At 40.2% G+C, this 23,584-nt stretch overlaps 2 protein-coding genes across 5 annotated transcripts in view; both read left to right on the top strand.

The window, feature by feature from the left end:
* msh3 (mutS homolog 3 (E. coli)) overlaps nt 1–3,716 on the top strand; it is a 51,519-nt gene extending 47,803 nt beyond the window's left edge. Inside the window, exons 22-24 of one of the 2 annotated variants that reach the window (XM_069707809.1) lie at nt 627–759; nt 910–1,078; nt 3,283–3,716. In XM_069707809.1, coding sequence (XP_069563910.1) covers nt 627–759; nt 910–1,078; nt 3,283–3,364 — 384 coding nt within the window. In that variant the 3' untranslated portion in view covers nt 3,365–3,716. Of the gene's footprint in view, nt 1–626; nt 760–909; nt 1,079–3,282 lie in introns of those variants that run through there. The other variant, XM_069707810.1, reaches the window with a different exon arrangement.
* Nucleotides 3,717–5,051: 1,335 nt separating this feature from the next.
* The window catches only part of rasgrf2b (Ras protein-specific guanine nucleotide-releasing factor 2b), a 47,830-nt gene continuing 29,297 nt past the window's right edge, over nt 5,052–23,584 (top strand). For 2 of the 3 annotated variants that reach the window (XM_069707762.1, XM_069707761.1), the window contains exons 1-2: nt 5,053–5,699; nt 22,828–22,934. In XM_069707762.1, coding sequence (XP_069563863.1) covers nt 5,424–5,699; nt 22,828–22,934 — 383 coding nt within the window. In that variant the 5' untranslated portion in view covers nt 5,053–5,423. Of the gene's footprint in view, nt 5,700–22,827; nt 22,935–23,584 lie in introns of all 3 variants that reach the window. The other variant, XM_069707763.1, reaches the window with a different exon arrangement.

The following is a 23,584-nucleotide window of genomic DNA, read 5'->3' as shown; positions in this document are numbered from 1 at the left end:
TGCATGTTCTCCCTGTGCCTGCGTGGGTTCTCTCCGGGTACTCGGGCTTCCTGTCACTGTCCAAAAGACGTGTGTCTGGTTAATTGATGATTCTGAAAAAAATTGTCCTTCGGTGTGAATGAGACCGTGAATGGCCTTTGTTTCTGTCTGTCTCTGTGTTGGCCTTGGGGCAACGTAATAGCTGAGTGGTCAGGTTTCATACGACATCCAAAAGCAGTCTGCAGTGACTCCCTGGTTTGATTTCTGACTGGACCTTTGCTGCTTGTGCCACATTTTCTTTCTATCTTTTCTGGTCCTATCTAATAAAGACAAAATGCTAAAAAAAAATAAAAAAAAATACCAGGAGGACGTCTTCCACGACTGTCGAAAGTTGACAAGCTTCTCTGACGGGCTGGTACAGAGCAGCGAACTCAATGATGACACTCCTGCCTGCAGCGATACCGTTTTTCTGCTCCTCGGCTGAATATTTTTCTCCCTAATGTGGACACAATGAACAGATTGTATTTACAACAGCATTCTCATCCTTAACATTTTTAAACCAGATTTAAAATACCAAACAACTTTCAGAGACACTGTTCACCAGATTTGTCAGGGTTTAAGCACATCACTCTCATCCCCTTTCTTAGGTGAAAGCCTTAACCCTGTTTGTCACCCACTACCCTCCTCTGTGTGAGCTGGAGCGGATGTATCCTGACCACGTGTCGAACTACCACATGGCTTTCCTGCTTAATGAACCTGATATCTCCACTGATACAGATGGTACGTATGCATTTATGCCTAATAATTTTGGTTCAAATTTTAGGTTTCACTGTCGCCTTAGATTAAAATTCTTACTTAGCTAATTTTTTTTTTTTTTCCCACTTGGCACTCTGTTGGCATTTTAATTTATATATTTATGTATGCTAACAGGTGAAGAGGTTCAGCCAGAGTTCATCACCTTCCTCTACCAGTTAACTGAAGGAGCTGCAGGACGGAGCTACGGCCTGAATGTCGCCCGGCTGGCTGACATCCCAGATCTTATACTACACACTGCTGCACGGAAAGCCCGAGAGCTGGAGAGCATGGTCAATGCCAGGAGGTAGCATAGACACACATCTTCACCCTGACCATGTCATAAAAGGGAGTTCCACTTATTTTACACATCAAGATCACTTTACTAGTCATGGTGACATAACTTAATATATAGTGTATGTACCTATTCACAGACTGTGACTCTGGAGAAGCTTTTTATAGTCTGGGGGGGAAAAAAAACTTTGTGTTGGGTATCTCAACTTGGGCTTAAAGACTAAAAACATATGGCAGACAACCTTCTTTACTAACTGGAGTATTGAATTAGTGGGGTTGTCTTGTTTTTGGTTCCAGTGAGACAACAACATCTGGAAAGCCCAGTAACAGATCCACAAATGTGAAAGCTTATCAGACACCAAAACCCTCTAATATTCTGATACAGGATTTAACAAATCTGGAAACTCTTCTTGGTCACATTGATCGGGATGTAAACCGTAGAAATATGCCTTTTCATGTCACGAGGTAATCTATCATGGATGTCACTGTGTCGGCAGTGTTTTAGCAGCTGATGTTGATGAAAAGTTGAGCCTGGTTTGAATTCTTTGCAGAGAGCCTAACGTTGGCACCCCTGCAGTGCCGCTGGGCGAGTGGGCTGGATTTTTCACGCAGGGCTCAAGCCAGACTGTCAAATTGCATTATGGGAAGTGTAGGATTCAGTGTTTTTGGAGCTTGGCCCATATTAAGCACGAAAAGTCAGGAGATCGCTGTATCTGCTGCCATTTCTTTTTCTGTTTCTCACATGTTCCCCAACATTATTGAAGTGGAGTACTGACTTTCTCATCCTCCCATAAATCACAAAATATCCCACTGCAGTGTTTTCAGAGCATTTTCTGAATATTACTAAGCAGAAATAAAGTCGGAGAGCTGAAAAATCAGTTAAATGTGTGTCGCCAAATAATAAAACTTGAAAGAACTCCCCCGACACTAAACTGAGTGTTTATTTAAGCTTTAACACTCAAATGAACTTGATTTCATACTTGGGCTAAGACGTCTGAACCAGAAAATGTAGCAAGATACTGGAAAATCAGATGCGATGCAGATTAATTGAGCAGCTCACACTTTGCCACCTGATGACATCCAAGACTTTCACAGCGAGGGAGGGAGACTCCTACAAGCAGTTTATGGTAGGAAGATTTCTGGTTCTTAAAGCGCTGCAACAAATCCTCTGTGATTCAGAGGTTCAGATTTCAGTTTATTTTAAAAAAAAATACACTGTGGTGTCAACTTCAGCTCAGATGGTTTTAAAGGCTTCCATGACTTTTCAAATGGATTCAGCCATTGCTACTTTGAACTGTAAAACCAGACTAAGAAATGTAAAAGATGTTGCTAGTATCGACTTTGACTCAGTAGTATTTATGATGCACATTTGTATCAAAATAAACAAAAAGGGGCTTCTATCATTTTCTATCTATCGTGTTTAAAGTTCTGATTGTAAATGAATGTTCCTAATCTGGTTATTAATTTAAGGGATTTATAAATAGTAGTAATTTTCAGAAATTGATGATTAAAACCCAATTATTAAGATGTTTTAATAGCCTTTGTCACAATTTTGTTGTGATTCTGTCCAAGTCAAATACTTACTTTCATTTGGGTGCATTTATTTTTCCAAGAATTACACATGTACACACTAACAGGGGGAGGAGGGGAAAATACAGTATATGTTTTGTTAATGCTGATGCAGGAAGGTTTTCTATTAGGATGAACCACACACGCGGAAATGTTCGGCCTACAATTGAGTTAAGACTTGGAAATACAGCTAATTCTTAGTCTTCTGCTGTCAAAACGTCATCATATTTTGCATTTCTTGTTTCTCAGTAAATTTGTAACATGGCATCTCCTCGCTCTGTAACCCACCGCCTGCTGGTAGCTGAGTGCTGCTTATCCTCTTCCAAAGTAATCCTCACCATATGAAATATCTGTCAGCGCTCACACACACGCAGAGCGAGCCATACCTCTCTGTCAGTGGAATCCCCCCTATATGAAATGTTTGTCCTTTGTTGGAGCGAAGCCATGCAGTACACAATAATCGTACACAGAGGAGCTGAGCTGCTGGTCAGAGGTTAAGAACATTAATTTTTATTGTATTCTCATGCAGCTATTGTAAAAGTACTGTGTGTTTCGGCTCAACGTGTAAGGGGTTATCTGAGGACACACGGTACTTTCACAAAAAGTATTATGTTTTACATCGAGGTGTTTTTGTCTCCTTCTCTTTAGGAAAATCAAGAAACTTCTCTCAGATCTGTGGAGCATCTCGGACAGATCGTGTCTCCTGGAGTGGCTGCAGTCAAACTCCTGACATCACTGCAACAGTAATCACCACCATCAGACCACACAAATGAGGAGAATAGCCCTGCTACCCATGACTGAGCATGCTCGGTGAGGAACATAGATGCTCACATAAAGTGCAAATGTGTTTAACAGGAGTTGGTTGATGCTGCACTTTTTGTGTGTTTGCATTGGTGTGTGAAAAGGACTTTAATGATCTCAGGTTCTCACCATCAACTGTACTGTAACCTAATTGTCAGAACATAAATTAGTACCAACTGATCAAGATTTTACCCTCCACACTGTATGTGGTGAGCGTGTGTTTGTTGATTAAATAAAGAAAAAAGTAAAACCTGGCGCACTTGCTACTCTTCGAACTTCAAAGGGTGCTCCACTGATTGCACTATTTTAACATTATCAGAGTCATCACGGACAAAAGATAAAAATCAACAAAGCAAAACATTTTTTTTATTCCATGCACTCTGTTTCCTTGTCAATCTATTGTGCCTACAAAGCCAACAATGCAGCTTGACCAAAATTCGTTTAGACATTCAGGTACTGTATGTATTGTAATAGTGGTTTGTAATATAGCCTTGACTGTCGACCTTCAAGAACAGATGAGGAGTGGGCTACTGAGCTCAGATAAAGATAGTTCTTTATAACTTCACACTGCCAGAGTTCTTTAATTTCAAACTTGCTGTCTTCAACCCCAACCAAGTGGCGACACACCGTGACGTCACAGACTGGTTTGTGAACTGCTGTCCAGTCCGGTATTCTGGCCATCTTGTTTATTTAGAGCCAGAAGTGACCATATTTGGACAAGCCGGGGAGGAGGGAAGGGTAGATCTGAGGACACTGTGCCCCACCCACCTATACAGGAAACCTGATTGCAGCCCTGGAGATGTCAATCAAAACAGGCACGCCTCCAAAACACAACTTTCTTTGGGGAAGAAATATATGAAATTATTTTTAGAAGGACCACCAGAACACTGATTAGAAGGAGGGAATTTAGCAAATGACACCATAATGACTTTATTGACAAAAATGATTGACTATATTTCTTGAACGAATTTGATGCATTTTTAATTCAGTCTGTTGGGCTAGAGGCCTTTTGAGGTCATCCCCTAGTGGTCCTTAGTGGTTTTGCACATAAAGGCACTTTTGCATTTGCATCACTTTGAATGGGCCCAATCAATGGTGACTTAAATTGCCCCACTTTAGGCAGTTTATCAGACTGCAGCCCCACCTGGAGCCTCAAAAGGCTACATACAACTTTTTTTTTTTTTACATTTGCAGTAGTACTCTCTTAAATCTTAAAACTTATTTGGATATATAATCGGTTCCCTTTACCACAATAATTTTCTTGTTCAGAAAGTGTGAAGGGAAACAGATTTTGATAAAAAAAAGAGACATTCAACTTTTTACTCCCACCTAGTTTTGTCAGAGCTGAGTTGCCTTTTGTATTGGTATATCTGTTTTCTTTATCCATTAATGGCAGCCTTAATGCGTGCTCTTTGATCCAGTACCATTAATAATGCAGAAACAAATTTGCCACGGAGAAAATCTGCATTAGACTACATCTCTAGCTCCCTCACTCACGCTCACTCCCAAACACAACCAACTCACGCTCCGCCTTTAATTCCGCCAACTCCAAGATCAGCGCGCATCACTGGAGAGAGAGTAAGAGAGAGAGACCTAGTGGGAGGGAGTGCTCGTGTGCGAGAGAGAGAGTTAACCACTGTCAAAGCCGATTACAGCGCATCGGGTCTGTGATTCTTTCACTGTCTGTCCACTTGAGGGTTCTCCCCTCTGTGAACGACACGCCTCTCGCTTTCTGCTGCTTTTTAGTTGTTTATTTATAGAAGCGATGCATGGATTTATTCTAGTGTATGTGGGACTCTGACATCTTTACTATGAGTTCCTTTGCATTAGCGCTTCCGTCAACGGGGCAACTTTTCCGTGCGCAAAGGCGCCGCTGAGCCGTGCGTCTCTCGGTGGGAAAGTTTACACACAACCCACGGCGAACATGGGCTCGCGGTAATAGCTCTGGTTGTCCCACTTTCTTCTCTCCCCAAAAACCGTACGACAAAATGCAGAAGAGCGTCCGCTACAACGAAGGGCACGCGCTGTTTCTGTCGGTGGTCGCGCGTAAAGAGGGGACCAAGCGCGGCTACCTGTGCAAGAAGACGGCGGAGAACAGCCGATGGCACGAGAAGTTCTTCGCCCTCTACCAGAATATACTGTTCTACTTCGAGAACGAGCAGAGCGCGCGACCTGCTGGGATTTACCTGTTGGAAGGATGCACCTGCGAGCGCGCACCGGCGCCCAAGATGTCCACCACTGGGAAGGAAGCGCTGGAGAAACAGGTGAGCGATTTAACGAAAGCAGGGGGCGTCAAATCACCGAACCCTGCTGTGAAAGGACAAATTCCTACGTCTCATATCACCCGCACTTTCTAAAATGTGCCTATCTCCACTATTACTAACATAAATGTGTGCAGTCACTGAAAGTATATGAAAGATAACTATTGAGAGTAAAAATTCTGTAAGGTTGTGTTTATCAAATAGCCTGTGGTTTACAAAGAGATCTTTATTGATTATTGCTCCATCATTACACCTTTTTATGATCAGGAAAATTCCAATATGAAATTGTTTCCTGACTCTCAAATGGACAGTCATGCAACAAAGAGGAAGCAGCTCATGCAGCATCACACTTAATTTGCAGCTGCAGCCCGTCCTCTCTGTTCTCTACAGTTTCAAAATGCCCTGCAGAGTCGAGAGCTCCAAGTGCAGTTTCCGAGAGCAGGTGACCAACCCCCAAGGATGTGCAAATGGAAGCAGGCTAATAGGAGAGAAAGCTTCACCACACCGTCTTATTCCAACTTAAAAAACAAAACAAAAAAAACGGCATTGTTGATCACTGAAACATTTTATTTCTCGTTTTCTCTATTTGCAGCAGCTTTCTCTCTGACCTCATAACATTTTGAGGCTGCAGCCACAAAACTTGAGAGGGAACCAGTAGTCTGTCAGTTTAATCATAAACCTAAGTTATTCTAAACATCTTTATGTTTATTGGTCAAACAACAAACAACTTTATAGCGTAATATTAAAATCATAAAAATTCTGCCAGTGAGGCAAATAAAACAATGCAGCAACAGGTTATTGTATTTAACCCCATGAATGCTGTGAAGTCAAGAATTTTTTTTATCTTACTCTTGGATGCACTTACATGTATTTTGATCCACCACCTCAATAAATCTATAATCCTCTCAGCTAAAGAAATATTCATGCCATTTTTATGGCTGTACCATGACATCAAATGGAAATGTTCTGCATGTCGTGTTCCTTCTTCAACACGTTTCATCCCCGCGTATTTAATGTCTATAGAAACCTTGGGGCTGTTGCTGTCATTAGCTCTGTTGCGGTTTTGTATTTTAGACAGGTTTGTGTCGTCAAGGTCAAAGCCACACGATCATACCAGAAGCTGCCCTTTATATTGCACCTGTTTAGTTTGAAAATTGATGCTGTGTCCTGTAGAAATCACACAAACTTGGAGATGTAACTTAAACCTGCTGCAGACTTGTTTTAACTGAAGTTTATGTTCGTAAAGTTGGATATGAAGACAATGTACTAATTTCTAAAATTTAAAATCCTTTAACCATGGGCTTGCTCTGATCAAGGGAAATCTATATTGGCAAAGTTATATAACTAGGTCATTACAACAGAAAGTGTTAAAAAAAAAGTTATGCCAGAAACATGGTGACTGACGATCTGACAAAATAATAGTTATTTGTCTAATTGATGCCTGCACTAAGGACTTCCTGTAACTATACTCTATCCTAACACTGTATAGCCTATCTGGCAAATGATGCTTCACTAAGTTGAAAGGAAATAGAGGCAAACGTTTCTCAACTATTACAATATGCTAAATTCTGGTAATAGTCAACTATCACAAATATGAACTAATGTAAGTTTGCAGATCGTGAGTTATGTGATTCACTGGAGGAATTATATTGATTTGTAATGTTGGCTTAATATATAAGATTTGTGTCCAAGTTGACAATATCAATAATTGTGTACACAGTAGAACTTGTAGTGTAATCAATCATGTATATTGATTAATTGTACAGCAATGTAGAAATGTAAACAACAGTAAAAAGAGTGCAGAACACAGCGACATCAGCAACAACACAGATTAATTGATAATTCCTCATCTCAAATGCATGCTGGGAAGCTCTCAGACACACCTACTCCCAGTCAGCTCCCAGTGTGCTGCATGATGTTGATATCTGCTGACAAGCGTCGTTGGATGGTGCAGACACAGAAATCGGATCTAGTTGAGCGGCTGGATTTTAAACCCCTGCAAGTTTCAGTTTAACTAGACCTGTTCTCAATCACAGATAAATGACAGAGCAAATAAACTACAACTGAACTACAATTTAAGATAAAGCTCTGTTGGTTTAAATGATTTGTGTTATTCTACCTGGATTTGTAATAACAGTCCCAACGCTGACTCCCGCAGGGCTGAGCAGGATTACGTCTTCACGACTGTAACGCAGTGATACGCAGGGAAGTATTTTTGGCAAATCTGGAGTGACTGTGCTGCTAGAAGTGGCCTCAGTATTGTTGCTCCAACAAGTTAGATAGACCATGTTGCTAGGAAACATTTCAATGACCATTTCCACATGCATTTCATTGAGAAAAAATGAAACGCACATGTATTGGTCTCAGGTAAATCATCAGTATTAGAGTTATATCAATCAAAGAATCAGTTTTTGTTATAGTGGAAAAAAAAGTGTAGCCTTCAGGAGGGTAATCATGGAGAAAACAGAATCATTTCTGTTTCTGATCTCAGTTTTCAGCTGGCCTCGGGGACCGTGTGCATGTGTGTGCTCAGGCATCATGCCCATGAAAATGTAGATGGAAGGACACACTGGAGTGCATTGCATTTTTACAGTTTCAGAAAGTATCAAGGAGACAGTAAGTGAATGCAGAATTAATCACGTGAAAGGTGAGGAGGGTTAAAAAAAAAATAGCAACCAATTATCAACACTCAGCAAATATTCATGTTCACACGCTTCCAGCTGCGCGTACAGTAGGTGAGTGTCTCTTTAAATGGACTGTATATGTAATGACAATTCATTCCAGATGTATGCAAATAGATGAAAGGCTTTTACAAAGACAGGGGATGGCAGAGTGTGGTTCAAAGTCTCAAGCAAGATCATGTCTGTAATGGATTTGTTACCACTGATGATGACAAGACTACAAATCCCTTTTTTGGGGAGGGCAACATTTCATGTGGTTCCAATCGCTAAAATTGGCACCAATGTATGCATAAAACCTGTCTCTTATGATGTTACAAAGCCTGGCAATTATGATGTCTCATTTTATCCTCTGTGTTTTTACACACTTGTCCAGGCTGTCTCACGCTCTCCCCTCATCTGTCTCACCCTCACTCTACAGCTGTGATGTTTAATTAGGGTTATTTTCAATCCGCCCTCGGCTGAAACCTTGTGTTCTGGTGTGTAGCTGTTTAACATAGCCATGCACACAGGAGGAATAAACATAATAGTGATGACAGTTTGTCTAGATCATGAGGCCGTTGTTTGTGCTCGTGTGTTTTGGAGGATCAAGCCAAAGAGAGTTTCAGATAGCCTGAGTTTTATTTCTTTTGTGAGGGATTGGTAGGAGAAAGTGAGAGAAGGCCTTCCATATATCCATCAGGTGCTCTTTCTCTTCGCTGTTTGTATGTGCGCTAGAGTGAGTCTGCCAACAACCTGCAGTATCACACCCCCACAGCAAGCCACAGTGAAACCACACAAATAACACGCAGCTACTGGCTCCCTCTCCCTCTCTGTTGTACTCTCAGGTATACACAAACCCCTTCAAATAATCTGAGAGCATTCACACCAGTCTGAATGGTTTCCACAGCGACTGTGGTCAGGCATCACTGATGTGAACAGATGTGTGGTTATGAAAGGCCAATCATCATCAAGTGTCTGGTTGGTTATTGATCCCAGAGAGAAGCACCGTTCATTAGAGGCCATGAACCAGAACCAGCTGACCGTTACAGACAGTGTAGTTTGTTTCCAGATTGCAACTCGTGTGTCAAACTCCACTGAGCGAAAGTTGAAGAAACAAAACGAGCCAATTAATGGCTTTGAAGGGCTTTATAAGCAGCATCATTCAATTGTGCAAGAGCCAGAATCCAGACAAATTATAGAGATGAATGGATGAAATCAGTGCTGCAATAGATGTTAAAAATTGGAAAGTTGCACATTAAAGGAGTTTCTTAAAAAAAAAAAAAAAAAACTGTCATCAGCAAAATAAGATTTTTTTTTAAAAAGTCTCTTTTTTATCAGGACTTTATAGCGAGCCTGTCCAGAGGTCAGATTTTTGTTTTGTTCTCATTTCCTACTAAAATTAAAGGGTAAATAGAAATTTTTTGACATGACCATGTCAAGTTAATGGACTGGTAATGGACCAAATGTCCAGTCTGAGTAACACTGAGATGAAAAGCATTAAAATCTGAGAAAATTAACAAAATACAACAACAGCATGCTAAAATCCTTTTCTTTTTTTTTTTCCAGTTTTACAACTGTGAACAGTGATGATTTTTAAAAAAAAATTTTGTGGTTACTTTTGGAAAGGCTCACATTTACCGTCTGTGTCATAGTTCCAGCCACCCTCCTGGCTTTAAAAAAAACTACATTTTGCACTTATTTTTGTGGTTTTGAAAAAAAACACAAGATGAGATGTATACTTGGGACAGTCTCCAACAGCCAACTGATCAAAACCAGCCATTCTCATGTATTAAAGAGAAATCATATATAAAAATGTAATGCTGAGTTGTTTTCTGATATATTGTATTTTGTATAGAGAGCTACTGTCCATGTAGACACTTTAGTGTTAGTGTGAGAAAGAAGACATATTTTGGAGTATTCCTGAGACATTAATGCTTTTTACGTCCACGTTTCATGTTAACTGTTTTATTATCAAGGGTGTTTTTAATTGGATGAATTGTCTGTTACTTATAGATTTAGCCTCCCATCTGCATATTTCTTCACAGACTTCACGTGAGGTGGAGATACCACCGTTTAATAGAATTGTGTCTGATTTGTTTGAATAAAGTGTGTTTCTGTGGCGCTATAGGCACAGAAGGCTTCCTCTCAACCATTTCCTTCCTCATTAGACTTGATGCTAGAAAAAGTGGAGTGTCAGTGCAAACTTCCTGATGCGCATGTGCATGTACAGTGGTGTGAAAAAGTGTTTGCCCCCTTCCTGATTTCTTATTTTTTTGCATGTTTGTCACTTAAATGTTTCAGATCATCAAACAAATGTAAATATTAGTCAAAGATAACACAAGTAAACACAAAATGCAGTTTTTAAATGAAGGTTTTTATTATTAAGGGTGAAAAAAAATCCAAACCCACATGGCCCTGTGTGAAAAAGTGTTTGCCCCCTAAACTTAATAACTGGTTGGGCCACCCTTAGCAGCAACAACTGCAATCAAGCGTTTGCGATAACTTGCAATGAGTCTTTTACAGCTGTGGAGGAATTTTGGCCGACTCATCTTTGCAGAGTTGTTGTAATTCAGCCACATTGGAGGGTTTTCCAGCACCAACCGCCTTTTTAAGGTCATGCCACAGCGTCTCAATAGGATTCAGGTCAGGACTTTGACTAGGCCACTCCAAAGTCTTCATTTTGTTTTTCTTCAGCCATTCAGAGGTGGACTTGCTGGTGTGTTTTGGATCATTGTTCTGCTGCAGAACCCAAGTTGGCTTCAGCTTGAGGTCACGAACAGATGGCCGGACATTCTCCTTCAGGATTTTTTGGTAGACAGTAGAATTCATGGTTCCATTTATCACAGTGAGTCTTCCAGGTCCTGAAGCAGCAAAACAGCCCCAGACCATCAAACTACCACCACCATATTTTACTGTTGCTATGATGTTCTTGTTCTGAAATGCGGTGTTACTTTTACACCAGATGTAATGGGACACACACCTTCCAAAAAGTTCAACTTTTGTCTCGTCAGTCCACAGAGTATTTTCCCAAAAGTCTTGGGGATCATTGAGATGTTTTCTGGCAAAAATGAGACGAGCCTTAATGTTCTTTTTGCTCAGCGGTGGTTTTCGTCTTGGAACTCTGCCATGCAGCCATTTCTGCCCAGTCTCTTTCTTATGGTGGAGTCATGAACACTGACCTTAACTGAGGCAAGTGAGGCCTGCAGTTCTTTGGATGTTGTTGTGGGGTCTTTTGTGACCTCTCGGATGAGTCGTCGCTGCGCTCTTGGGGTAATTTTGGTCAGCCGGCCACTTCTGGGAAGGTTCACCGCTGTTCCGTGTTTTCTCCATTTGTGGATAATGGCTCTCACTGTGGTTCGCTGGAGTCCCAAAACTTTAGAAATGGCTTTATAACCTTTTCCAGACTGATAGATCTCAATTACTTTCTTTCTCATTTGTTCCTGAATTTCTTTGGATCTTGGCATGATGTCTATCTTTTGGTCTACTTCACTTTGTCAGGCAGGTCCTATTGAAGTGATTTCTTGATTGAGAAGAGGTGTGTCAGTAATCAGGCCTGGGTGTGGCGAGAGAAATTGAACTCTGGTGTGATAAACCATAGTTAAGTTATGTTTTAACAGGAGCAGGCAAACACTTTTTCACACAGGGCCATGTGGGTTTGGATTGTTTTTTCTCCCTTAATAACAAAAACCTTCATTTAAAAACTGCATTTTGTGTTTACTTGTGTTATCTTTGACTAATATTTAAATTTGTTTGATGATCTGAAACATTTAAGTGTGACAGACATGCAAAAAAATTGGAAATCAGGAAGGGGGCAAACACTTTTTCACACCACTGTATGTCTATATGCACATGTCTGTGTGTATAGTTAGTTCTCATTAGAAACCTCTATAGCTCTAAATGGCCCTTTCACTAATTGGAACCAATTCTTCCTGTATCACCGGCGTCTCATCTGCTTTTCCCCGCAGGCTGCTTTTCATTTTCCTCTTAAGTTTATTTTATTTTTTTGCCAAATATTGGAGCCATTTTGGACCTCATCAGTGTCAGAATGTAAAGCCAGCATTTGTCTTAAAATTTCTCTTGTGTTTGAATACTGCAGTTATCAAAGGATGGATAATAATGCAGTGGGATTTCACTTTCAAGAAAACATTCCTGGCACAACACCATGTTCATGTACAGTATATATCTCTTAGCTTACCCTCTGTCGAATGAAAAATGTTGTCTCCAAACGGTCAAATGTTCATGAACTAAAAAAAATGCTCCTTTGAAGAAATAGAGACAGGATTTGTGGAAGTATTTGCTTCCTTTCAGAGAGTTAGATGAGAAGACTGCAAGCATGATGATGTAAGTCTGACAAATACGGGACTACAGCCATTAGGGACTTAGCTTAGCATAAAGACTGGAGGCTGGGGGAAAGGTTAGTCTGGCTCTGTCCGACTGCAAAAATAGGGTGAGGTAGGCTGCATGCTTCAACTATCTCTTTGCAATGACAGCTTCAGTGATTCTCCAGTGACAACTTGTCATCATGAGGTTGCAGTACAACTACTCTCAGAAAAACATTTGAACTTTGAAGAGAACTAGCTGAGCTTCTTCCTCTACTTCCTGTCTTTATGCCAGGCTATGTTAATACACCAGCGTGGTATCTGTCTCACCAATTAACCCTCAAGAAAATGACGTGTTTCCCCCATATCATTTAAGCTGTGCCTTTGAAGCGACTGGAATACATATTTTTGTGATATTAACCTGGTGCTGCCCCTAAGGAGACAGTAAATGCAGGTTTGAGCTTCACAACATTATATTTGGTGTTAATTTAACAGGTTTTAAGAATGCTTTATTTGATTTACAATGAGGCACTCTTCTCTCAAGCTTTATGGGAACCTTAAATCCTTGCGTTGTTGTTGAAAGGTGCTCTGCAAATAAACATGCTATGCCCCGCCTTGAAATCTTCACATTTGGTCGTGGTGGTTATCGGAGTGCTTATTGAGAGAACAGGGCAGTCATAAAAGTTATTGCTAATAACACTGAATAGTAACATTGAAATGATTTAAATGTGCTGATTGTTTTTCTACAAAACTGTAACATAATAGTTGCACCATATTGATCAGCCTGGCAGTGCTACATTACAACTGCTGATAAAACCTGTTAGTCTCTACGCTGCAACAGGTGAGGCGGAGTAGCGAATAATGCATAAAGCAAACATCTCGGGGTTATAATATTTGTATTTCTGAACCAATATTTCTCTTCTCTTCTTCTCCTGAGCTGGTGTTGGGCTCTCTGTGGGGGACCCCTGGGTGATGGAAGCTCTTGGGGCATTGAGCCTGTGTACTCATCGGTGGTGTTATTGTTATTGCTGTAGCTACTCCCATCTATTATACATGTCCCTTCTGTCACAAGCTACAGGTGCTGACATGGAGCAGTGGCAAAAAGAAAAGGACACACACACACACACACACGCACACACACACACACACACACACACACACACACACACACACACACACACACACACACACACACACACACACACACACACACACACACACACACACACACACACACACACACACACACACACACATCTCATGAGTGTATAATGTAAACTTTAGCATGATGTCATACAATTGTTAAAGTTGTTTCTTGTGTGTTTGTTGTTGTCAGTGTTTATGAGGGCTGTTTTTTTTTACAGGATCAGGTTAGACACAAAGCAATTCTCAAGAATATAGTAGAACAGATTTATGGTGCGTACAGTCACCTCTGCTATTGCACTGTGGGAAATGTAGAAGAAATGATCTGATTTACTGTCTATTGCTTTAAGGCAGCAGGAAATTTCCCAACAAGTCCTCCTGGCAATGGAGAGACAGAGCAACTATGAAGCAACAAATGTGTAAGATGGGAGCAAAAGCCTGCTGATAACGACATGTATGCTGTATATATATGTGTGTTTCTGATTAATGTGCAGTAGGAGTACATCAGTGAAAGTAAATTGGAGGAGGGGAGCAATCTGTTTAATCTCCGTGATATTGCAGATAAACAGACAGGTAATCCCTGATCACAGTGTTCTGAGGCAGGAGCAACAGTTATTAGATACAACGGATTGGGGTGTGTGTGTGTGTGTGTGTGTGTGTGTGTGTGTGTGTGTGTGTGTGTGTGTGTGTGTGTGTGTGTGTGTGTGTGTGTGTGTGTGTGTGTGTGTGTGTGTGTGTGTGTGTGTGTGTACTGGTTGTGTGGCTATTTCATGTGTTAGTGACAGAGAAAGCGAGACGTCCCCGTAGGCCTACTTTATTCTGAAAACTTTGGAGGAAGTGAACAGCATGTAGGGGAATGAAAAAACAGCAGGATGTTGATTCAGTGATTGTCACATTAGCTGGTACATCATTATCAAATTCAGTGGTTACGTAAAGTATTGCTGCTGCTGCTGCTGCTGTTGGATTAATGTCAATGGTTAATGTTAATATCACTTCACAATGACAAATCTGCAGGAAATAGAAAAATGTGTTCTTGTGTTTTTAAATGAGGTAAATCTTTCTGAAATTATAGACTGGGTATTATAAGGAAAGTCAAATTCAAAGAGAGAAATTTAAACCCAAGTGAGAAAATATCAAAACAGAAACTTTTAGTTTTACATATGTTTTTTTTGTCATGTTAGGTAATATATGTATTTGTCTTTAAACAAAGGTAAAAAAAAATAAAACATTATAAAGGCCCCATATTTTCCCATATTTTCTTGTGGTTTTTTTTTTTGCAGTCTTCATATCCATACAAAGATATTTTTGGACTTAAGTACCAAATATTATATAGTTTTACATCTCCTCTTTGACGCTTGTCACTGGCCTATTGTTTTGTGTCTGTGCCTTTAAAGTGTATTATTATCCTTTATCCATTATCATTATTACCCTCTCCTCTGACTGGCTGACTCTTTTCTAACTGACATATGAACAGACCAACCACAGGTTTTGTTTGGACTTGTAGCTTACTAACTCTGCAACAGACTGACTGTCCTGTGTTTTCTCTCTCATAAATGGTTGGACAGTGGGACATGCTGAGGGCATTGATTAGGAGTTTGTGACATCATAAACTTACCAAAGTCCAAACAGCACAGTTGCTGAATACAGGCTGTGTGCATTCCTCCATGGACTGAACGTTTTGACACTTTCACAGTATTTATGTAGCACCTGTGCCTGGTTTATAATCAAAAACATGATGGAAATGTGAATTTATACAATATGGGACCTTTAAAGTGATAGAAATATGCATATGGCCGTTCTTGTTAGGAGTTATAAGAAGATTGATAACATTGTTAAACAGGAAGCCGGAAACTCGAGGAAACAGTTACCCTGACTCTGCCCAAAGATAACAAAATCCTCCGACCAGCCCCTCTAAAGTTCGCTAATGAACACATTATATCATAATTGTTTAGTCATTGTAGCCAAAGTGTAAAAAGTAAATTAGTTGGTTTATGCGGTTTATTAGCTGGACTATTTTCTGGTCAGTTAGTGACTTCCTGGATTCTTGTGAGCTAAGCAGTTTTTATTGTAGCTTGGCTAACCAGCTGCTGGCTCCAGAGTGGTTTTGATTTTCCTGTCTTACTCTACAAGACAAGGATTATAATAATAATATGGTCTCTGTTGGCTGCAGTGACTTCCTTATTTCATCACCATGACATTGCTTAGCAACCAGAGGATGTTCCAGGAAGGCGCCTAAAAACAAAAATGGCCCTTTTTCTTTACATCTTGGCTTTTGGTATAAAACAATCAGGATGTAATACATTTATTAGTGATCTTTAGAGGTGCTCGTAGGTGGATTTTGTTAGTTATGGACAGAACCAGGTGAGCTCGTAGTCTTTATGCTGAACTAAGGCTGCTGGCTGGAGCCTGATCAACTTCACATTGATCTTATCTTGGCAAGAAAGCACATGAGGACCTTAGAATAAAATTACCAATTATTCCTTTAAGGCAGAAGATGCTTATTTTCTATCTACTACATTATTTATTATGGCAAGTATGATAGATTACACTTGGCCACGTACAACAGACTACTGTAAAATTACAGTAATTAGGGCAAAACCTGTATCAATGAGTGTACAAGGTTTTCATGACAATAGAGATTTGTTTTAGGTTTTTTTTGCTCCTGTCCTTGGAGCACTTTATGAAGGTACATTCAGCACAAAAAGAACCATTATTGCCCCTGTGGGAGCATGACAGAAGCTGAGAATTGAGAGAAATATAAAGAGGAGAGAGGCAGATTGTGAGTCTGATCCAGAAGATTGGTGGGTGGAGAAAGTGAACCCACACCCCTCTCTACTATTTAAATCTCCAAAGCTTATTCTCTCAAATGACTTCTGTTGTTTATTGTAACTGATTTAACCCTTATAATGAGCTATTATTTTATGGATTTATATGGAAATTATGAATAAACTGCAGTATTTTGAAGGACACATTATTAACAATGACACTGTTGGAACATAATGCACCTTTAATTACTCTTTTAAGGTTTTTGCTCCTTTGCATTCTCATTTCCTATGTATGGTCTTTTCAAACCTGAATAATTAATATTGGTTGTGAATATGAAGCCAATAATGTCTTGCTGTTATGTTTGAGACATTGTGTTTCCCATGAGAACTGCTAACAACAGGTGGTTTGAGATTATCTCTGTTTTGATGATCACTCAAGATCACAACATGAGCTTCTTTTCTCATTCATTTTCCCTTTTCCTATAATGTTTCAATGGAAATGCATACACCCACATATAGTACACATACAGGTTCCAGTTTATAGATTACATCAGTTTCCTACACACAAGTCTGGTGTGCTCTCTGTTGTATTTCTCTGTAACGGTAATTATGACCCTGTGGGACTCAGGATCACTGAATGGTCCCTAGTTCACTGCTGCAGTGCAAAGGCGGAGACACATCACAGATTGTGTAAGAAATGGTTTTGAATGATTTTTCCTTTCTAATTTCTAATAAGCACATATGAAAAAAGACCTCTGAAACATGACATATATTATCTAAAAACACACTGATTATATATTATATTTTTCTCAGTGCCCTTTCACTTCCATCAGATTCATTGATGCTGTGGAGTCGACTAACTTTCACTTTCATGTGCCTATGTGCAGTGTACAGTTTATGCTTGTTCTGTTGCACACTTGCTTGCAGTATTTTTCACTCAATGGTGGCAGTGTCTTTTCTAACTAAATGCCTGCTTTAAAATGTAGTTTGGCCAACCATAGTGGTTTGGCTTTGATATTCTTGTGAAACCCACAACCACAGTCAGACACCACATCTATGAGACTTGTGTGCTGGTTATGTTTGTGACCATCCTGGATACTAGCTCCGCTAACACAACTTTTGCAAGTCAGTAAGGACTTTTACATGCAGTTAATTGTAGTAGAAAGTGACACAATACAACTTCAAAGTAAGTCTTGATATTAAATTTTTTTTTTTTTAAATCTAATTTGCACTGTTAAAACATTTTGGGGGTTTTGACCTTATTTTTCTGCTTATATATACACCATAAATTACCATGCTTTGTATAATTTAGTCCATAAATCACTGTTAACCATTTGCACAACATACCACCACGTTTTAGACATTTGACTATTTTTGGTATTCTGCTGAACTATTGGTTTCCACTCGTTCAAATACGGTGGTAAAATAGCACACAATTGAAGCTTACAAAAGTCATGACGCATTTTTATGCCTCCACACACAGTTTTGGTGGTCAAACGTTAAGTTCACCGTACCCTTACGTGCGACCTCCATTGTGAATGAGATATCTCGGAAACGTTCCCTAGGAATATCTTTAAATGTGACACAAATGTGCATTTGGATCCCGAGATGATTCCATTTTGGTGTCCAAAAGTCAAACTATGACCTCACAAAACATATTTGACAAAATTTCACCCAAATGTCTAACTGGATAAAATGGTGAAGTGATGACATGTTATATCCAAAGGGACAAAGATCAAGTTCAGTGACATCAAAATGTTCAGGAACAAGGGGGAGATTGTAGTCATATTTCACATTTGGTGGGATACTGAATTGGTAACACTAATCTTGGGTGTTTATGAAACTGTGCTGATTGTCAAGATATGAAGCATCCATGTTTTAGAATTTGTAACTTTTTTTTTTTTTGCAACAATACCACATCTGAAACCTTTTCTACTGTCAATCAGCTTTATTGGCCAAGCAGTGAACGCACACTATAGAAGGACTCCATCAAAGTCATCACGACATGTACTGCTGCTGTACTGGAGTGCTGACTTCTTAAATCAATCTACACTTCAACTTGATCAACAAACAAAACAAAACTTTTAAGAATGTAAACTCATTCAAACATACAAAAGGGATTTCTTTTGTTGCTTTCCTTGCTTTTGTTGTACTTTACTGAACTATTCCTCATTAGTCAAATGGTAGCAGGTAATTGAGCATATGTCCATCCAGCATCCTTCTAACTAGAGGCCTAGTCAGCCAAAGTAAACAAAAACACCTTTCTGGGTGTGGAAGCTCTTGAAGAGACAGGTCACTGTGTGGAAATAGAAACAAATGGCTATGTTCAACGGCAAGAATAATTCCTACAAAAATCCATAACTAAAGTATGCATTCAGTAGTTTAAAACATGTACACACTCTATTTGTATTTAAGAAGCCAAAACTAGACATGTGAGTGCTCTCTGTGACTGTGCAGTGTCATTTAACCAGCCTTTCAGTACTGTGAGTGTGTACACATTTAGCCCCAGAGGGGATCAAACCTTTGACACCTTAATCATTCATGCCTCTCTCTGCCCATTTGAGTCAAATACACTAAAGCAGTAAAGGGCAAGTCGCTTCGAAAGGCAGTGAGTCGAGGAAAACAACAAGGTCCATCTGTAGTGTACAACACAATTTGGGCTCTCATCAGTGCAGATACCAAAGCAGACGGGACTGTTGCATCATTAGTGGCTATTCCAGTCCATAATCGTCCCAACAGTGATTCTGTCATCTCTGCTTTTAAATATTCATAACAGATCAGTATTTCTGGATCCCCCAGCCATCTTTGGCCTGATGAATCTATTACCACCAAGTCCAGTTTCATCTTTGAGTCTTTAATCTTTCATAAAGGGAAAAAAATATTTCGCCACAGCACCACAATGTACCCGAGGGTTTCATTTTCAACATTCAGGTTTTTTTGGACAGTGAAAAGTTGTTCAGAGAGCGTCTCACCCCTGTTCTCGCAGCAGGCAGTTTTAAATGACCGATTCCAAATTGCTTCTGAATAATAAAATTTGCCGCCCTTCATTGTCCCTTGCTTCGTGGTGGTATAACAGTCCTTTTTGTCATGTTGTCACAGTTTCATTTTCTGTAGCAGCTGTTTCTCAGATTAGGCATCAGAAAAGTTTCAGGTGAGAGGTAAATTGCTTGTTGGGGACCTGAAGAGTGAGAGAGCTGAAAGGAGTCATTGTCTTTTTGTTTCTTTTGCTTTCCCTCTCTGTCTTTATTTGTCTAAATTAAATTTCTTACAGTTCAGTGAAGGCCCTGAGGCAAGGAGGGTACATTTGGGTCGATTTGCAGAGAGAGTGAGCTGGTAGTCCTGCATGGTACTGTAGAGTTGGGCAGCTGCATGGAAGAGCTCAGAGAAAGTCACAGTAGCATTCAGGAGATGTGTTGAGCTCTCACTGTTTACAGCCTCCACAGGAGCGGCTAAGTCCTCCACCATGGACCAAAACTCATCTTTAACTAATGAGCAAACAGTACAGTGTTACAGTTTAATTCTTAAAATGTTTTGGGCGTCCAGCGTGATGCAGAATCTCCTCTAAAGGATGTGATAACATTACATTTTAATGATTGCCTGTGGGCAACTGGATTACTGTTGTAGAATAGTAGAATATAAATAAGAAAGTAGGTTGCAGAAATATATGTGAAACTAATTATTAGTTACTTAAACACATACACTGACAACTTTAACACGTTAAGCTGCAGATATAAACTGGTATTCACTTTCAAAGAGCATGCAACATTTACATTATATAACGTAACCCTGAAAGAGAAATGCTATCAATAACAATGACATCAATATAAACAGCATTGAATAAGATTTAATATCTAATTCAGTGATGTGCTTAAAGGTATCTTGTCAAGTTTTCTTGCAAACACGGGAATGTTGAATGTTTCCATTTGATGATTCTTACCAATCACAGTGTGAATCCTTGAAGCCAAACAAACACACTCACTGTACTTCCTTCCGTATAAACATCAGTGAATATGATAGTTTTAAATGATTTACATTGTGCAGTAAGTTGTGCTGTTTACGATTATTGTTTGCTCGCCTGCATTCTTCATCATTCCCTTTGCAACTCTTCTTCCAATCACCCATCCAATCATGTCCTTGCATGTGCATCCATGTGTGCATGAATGACTCAAGCAAAACAGGAACCCACTTGTAAACAGTTGCTCTGTAGTGCCACTATTGGTCCAGAACATCAGGAAGTCCTTCAGCTGAGTATTGCTACTTATGGTGTATTTTGGCTTCACATTGAGTACTTTTACTGTTGATATTTAAGTACATTTTACTCATAATACATCTATTGAAGTGACCGTTTTAATGCAAGACTCTTACTTAAGTTTTTGACTTGTGTTGTACTTTCACTTGAGTGGGAAGTCTTATGTTGACTGCCATTAGTATCGCGGTATATGTAAGCTTTGTGACAGGGATGCCTGTGTGATCAAAGCATCTAGGAAAATCAATACCAACATGATGTAGAAACATGATGTGTGCATTCACTTTGATAATGCAAGACATATACGTACATGTTCGACTGACACTTACAGTGCATGTTAACATAAATAAACCTTTTATCCTAGACATGCAGATAACATACAGAGTTTCCATCTCTCAAGCTCTAAAATCTGCGTTACTAAAACTGTTTCCCTTCCCTTTTTTCTCATGTCTAAAATTGCAGGATGAATCAATAAAGGCACTAAATGAAAAGAGGCAGCATAAAAAACAAGCATAAAATGGAAGTGCAAAACACGGTGGAAGTGTCAGATATTGCGTTGCCATGGAAATATTATCTTGTTAGGTTGTGACACAATTTAGAAATATGTACTCGGTTAAGAAATATTATGTAACAGCTCCCTCTGCTCTCTCTCTCTCTCTCTCTCTCTCTCTCTCTCTCTCTCTCTCTCTCTCTCTCTCTCTCTCTCTCTCTCTCTGCCTCTCTGTCGCTCTTTGTCTCTCTGTCTTTCTCTGTCAAAGACTGTTAGAGCACAGATTATTGTTGATATAATAAAACACAACCATGCAGTGAATTGAAATGACAGATACTAAAAAAGGAGGGATGGGAGGATGGAGATGGAGATAAAAGTGTGTGTGTGCATGTGTGTGTGCGTGTGTGTGTGTGTGTGTGTGTGTGTGTGTGTGTGTGTGTGTGTGTGTGTGTGTGTGTGTGTGTGTTCCAATAATCTGTCCACAGTCTCCAGCCCATCCCCACTGCAGGGGCCAAAGCCCGTCCATCCTCCTGCAGGGCAAACGTCTCTCCTCTGGACTGGTTCACTGAATCCTTATAGAGAGAGACTGAAAGAGATGAAAGTATGAGGGGATGTGGAGGAGGAGGAGAAGGAGAGGAGGAGGAGGAGGAGGAGGAGGAGGAGGAGGAGGAGGAGGAGGAGAAGGAGGAAGAGAAAAAGGAGGAGGAGGAGGAGTGGGTTTTGACAACAAGAGAAGTGAGGATGCTGGTTGAGCGGGGCAGAAGAGGCGGAGTGGGATGATAGGTGAAGTGCAAAGAGAGAGGTAGGAGGAAAGAGATGGTTGGATGAAGAGAAGAGGAGCAGAGAGAGAAAAACCCGTGCAGGACTCAGTCTTCTCTCTTTTCCTTGACTAAGAATAGCAGCTCTTCTGGTAACCCAGAGCCCCAGGACATGACCATTTGAATAAAAGCCTCTATCATTTCACATAATAGCCAGTGTGTGCGTGCGTTCTACTGTAGGTGTGTGTCGCACTTGCATGTGTTGGCATGTGTGGGGAAGCATTTTAAAGGCTGATACACGCGGAAATTCATCAGAATGATAAGAGAGAGAGAGAGACAGAAAACGAGAGACAGGGAGAGGGGCAATTGATGGTGATGATAATAGGCTGGTGAAGAGGAGGATCCACAGACAAAACTTGATGTTTTATTTCAGTGAACAAATAACTGTCATGTGTCTCAAGCCACCCTCCCTCTCTCGTCCTCTTCCTTGCACTCTGCCTGCTTCATGTAAGGAGTGTGGAACTTCATATAGGAAAGATCTGGGCAAGAAAAGAGTGTGAAAAGGAAATGTTGTTGAGAGCAGTGTTTCCCATATGTCCGCACCATATCTGATAAGCGGTGTCAACCAGTACATCTCTCGCTGTAAAATAAACCTGTTGGCACCACTGAGGAGTGGTGATGAAGATGTGTTTGGTGTCAGGGTCACAAATATAAACGGTTTTCTCTCTTTCTCTCTCACTCTCTCCTCAGCACTACTTCCTCGTTGTGTTTGGTCACGATGGACAGAAACCACTGGAGCTGCGAACAGAGGAAGAGAGTGAGTGCGATGAATGGCTGGAGGCCATCCAGCAGGCCAGGTATTCACACAACATTATGTAAATGGTATTTCCAGTGGGTATAATAGTAATGCAAGGATATATGGGCTTCCCTATACCTTTGCATGGAAAAGCAAACACTGTATCACATCAAATTGCAGGAACACAGTTTGATTTATTGTGACAGAACATTAACAAAAGAGAAGATTAAAATTAACTACCCATACTGGTCTTTTCAAGATGAATCACAAATGATTTACTGTTACGGTGGCTTTCCAAATTCTACTTGTTGAGCTCATCTTTATGAAATGATGCAGTATTTTTAGTGTCTCATTTCAACCCAGTATCACACCTAAGTGGGCAATACACCTGTCAGTCCACTACAGCGTACTGTGTCAGTGTTGTTTGTTTTGCCTCAGGTATAACATCTACATGGATAGGTTTAGGAAAACAAAACCATGGTTAGCGTTAGGCACAAAAAACAACTTGGTTATAGTTTGGTACTTCAAGAAATCCACATTGTTTTCCCATGGACCCAAAATCTGGGTGAAGGTCCTGGGTTTGATCCAGTCCAACACCCCCAACTCTACCTCCCTACATGGAATTAAGCACTTCTGTTCCTTGTCAAATGACCTCTATCACATGACCTTTGTCACATGACCCCCTTCCTCAACCTATGGTCATTGCGGCCA

Source organism: Brachyistius frenatus, unplaced genomic scaffold, assembly GCF_029030835.1.
Source record: "Brachyistius frenatus isolate BFR_SWC_R1_liver_20210118 unplaced genomic scaffold, ASM2903083v1 Contig_72, whole genome shotgun sequence".
NCBI lineage: Eukaryota > Metazoa > Chordata > Actinopteri > Embiotocidae > Brachyistius > Brachyistius frenatus.
The sequence above is the reverse complement of the archived record's forward strand: the minus strand, read 5'-3'. Positions and strand labels throughout refer to the sequence as shown.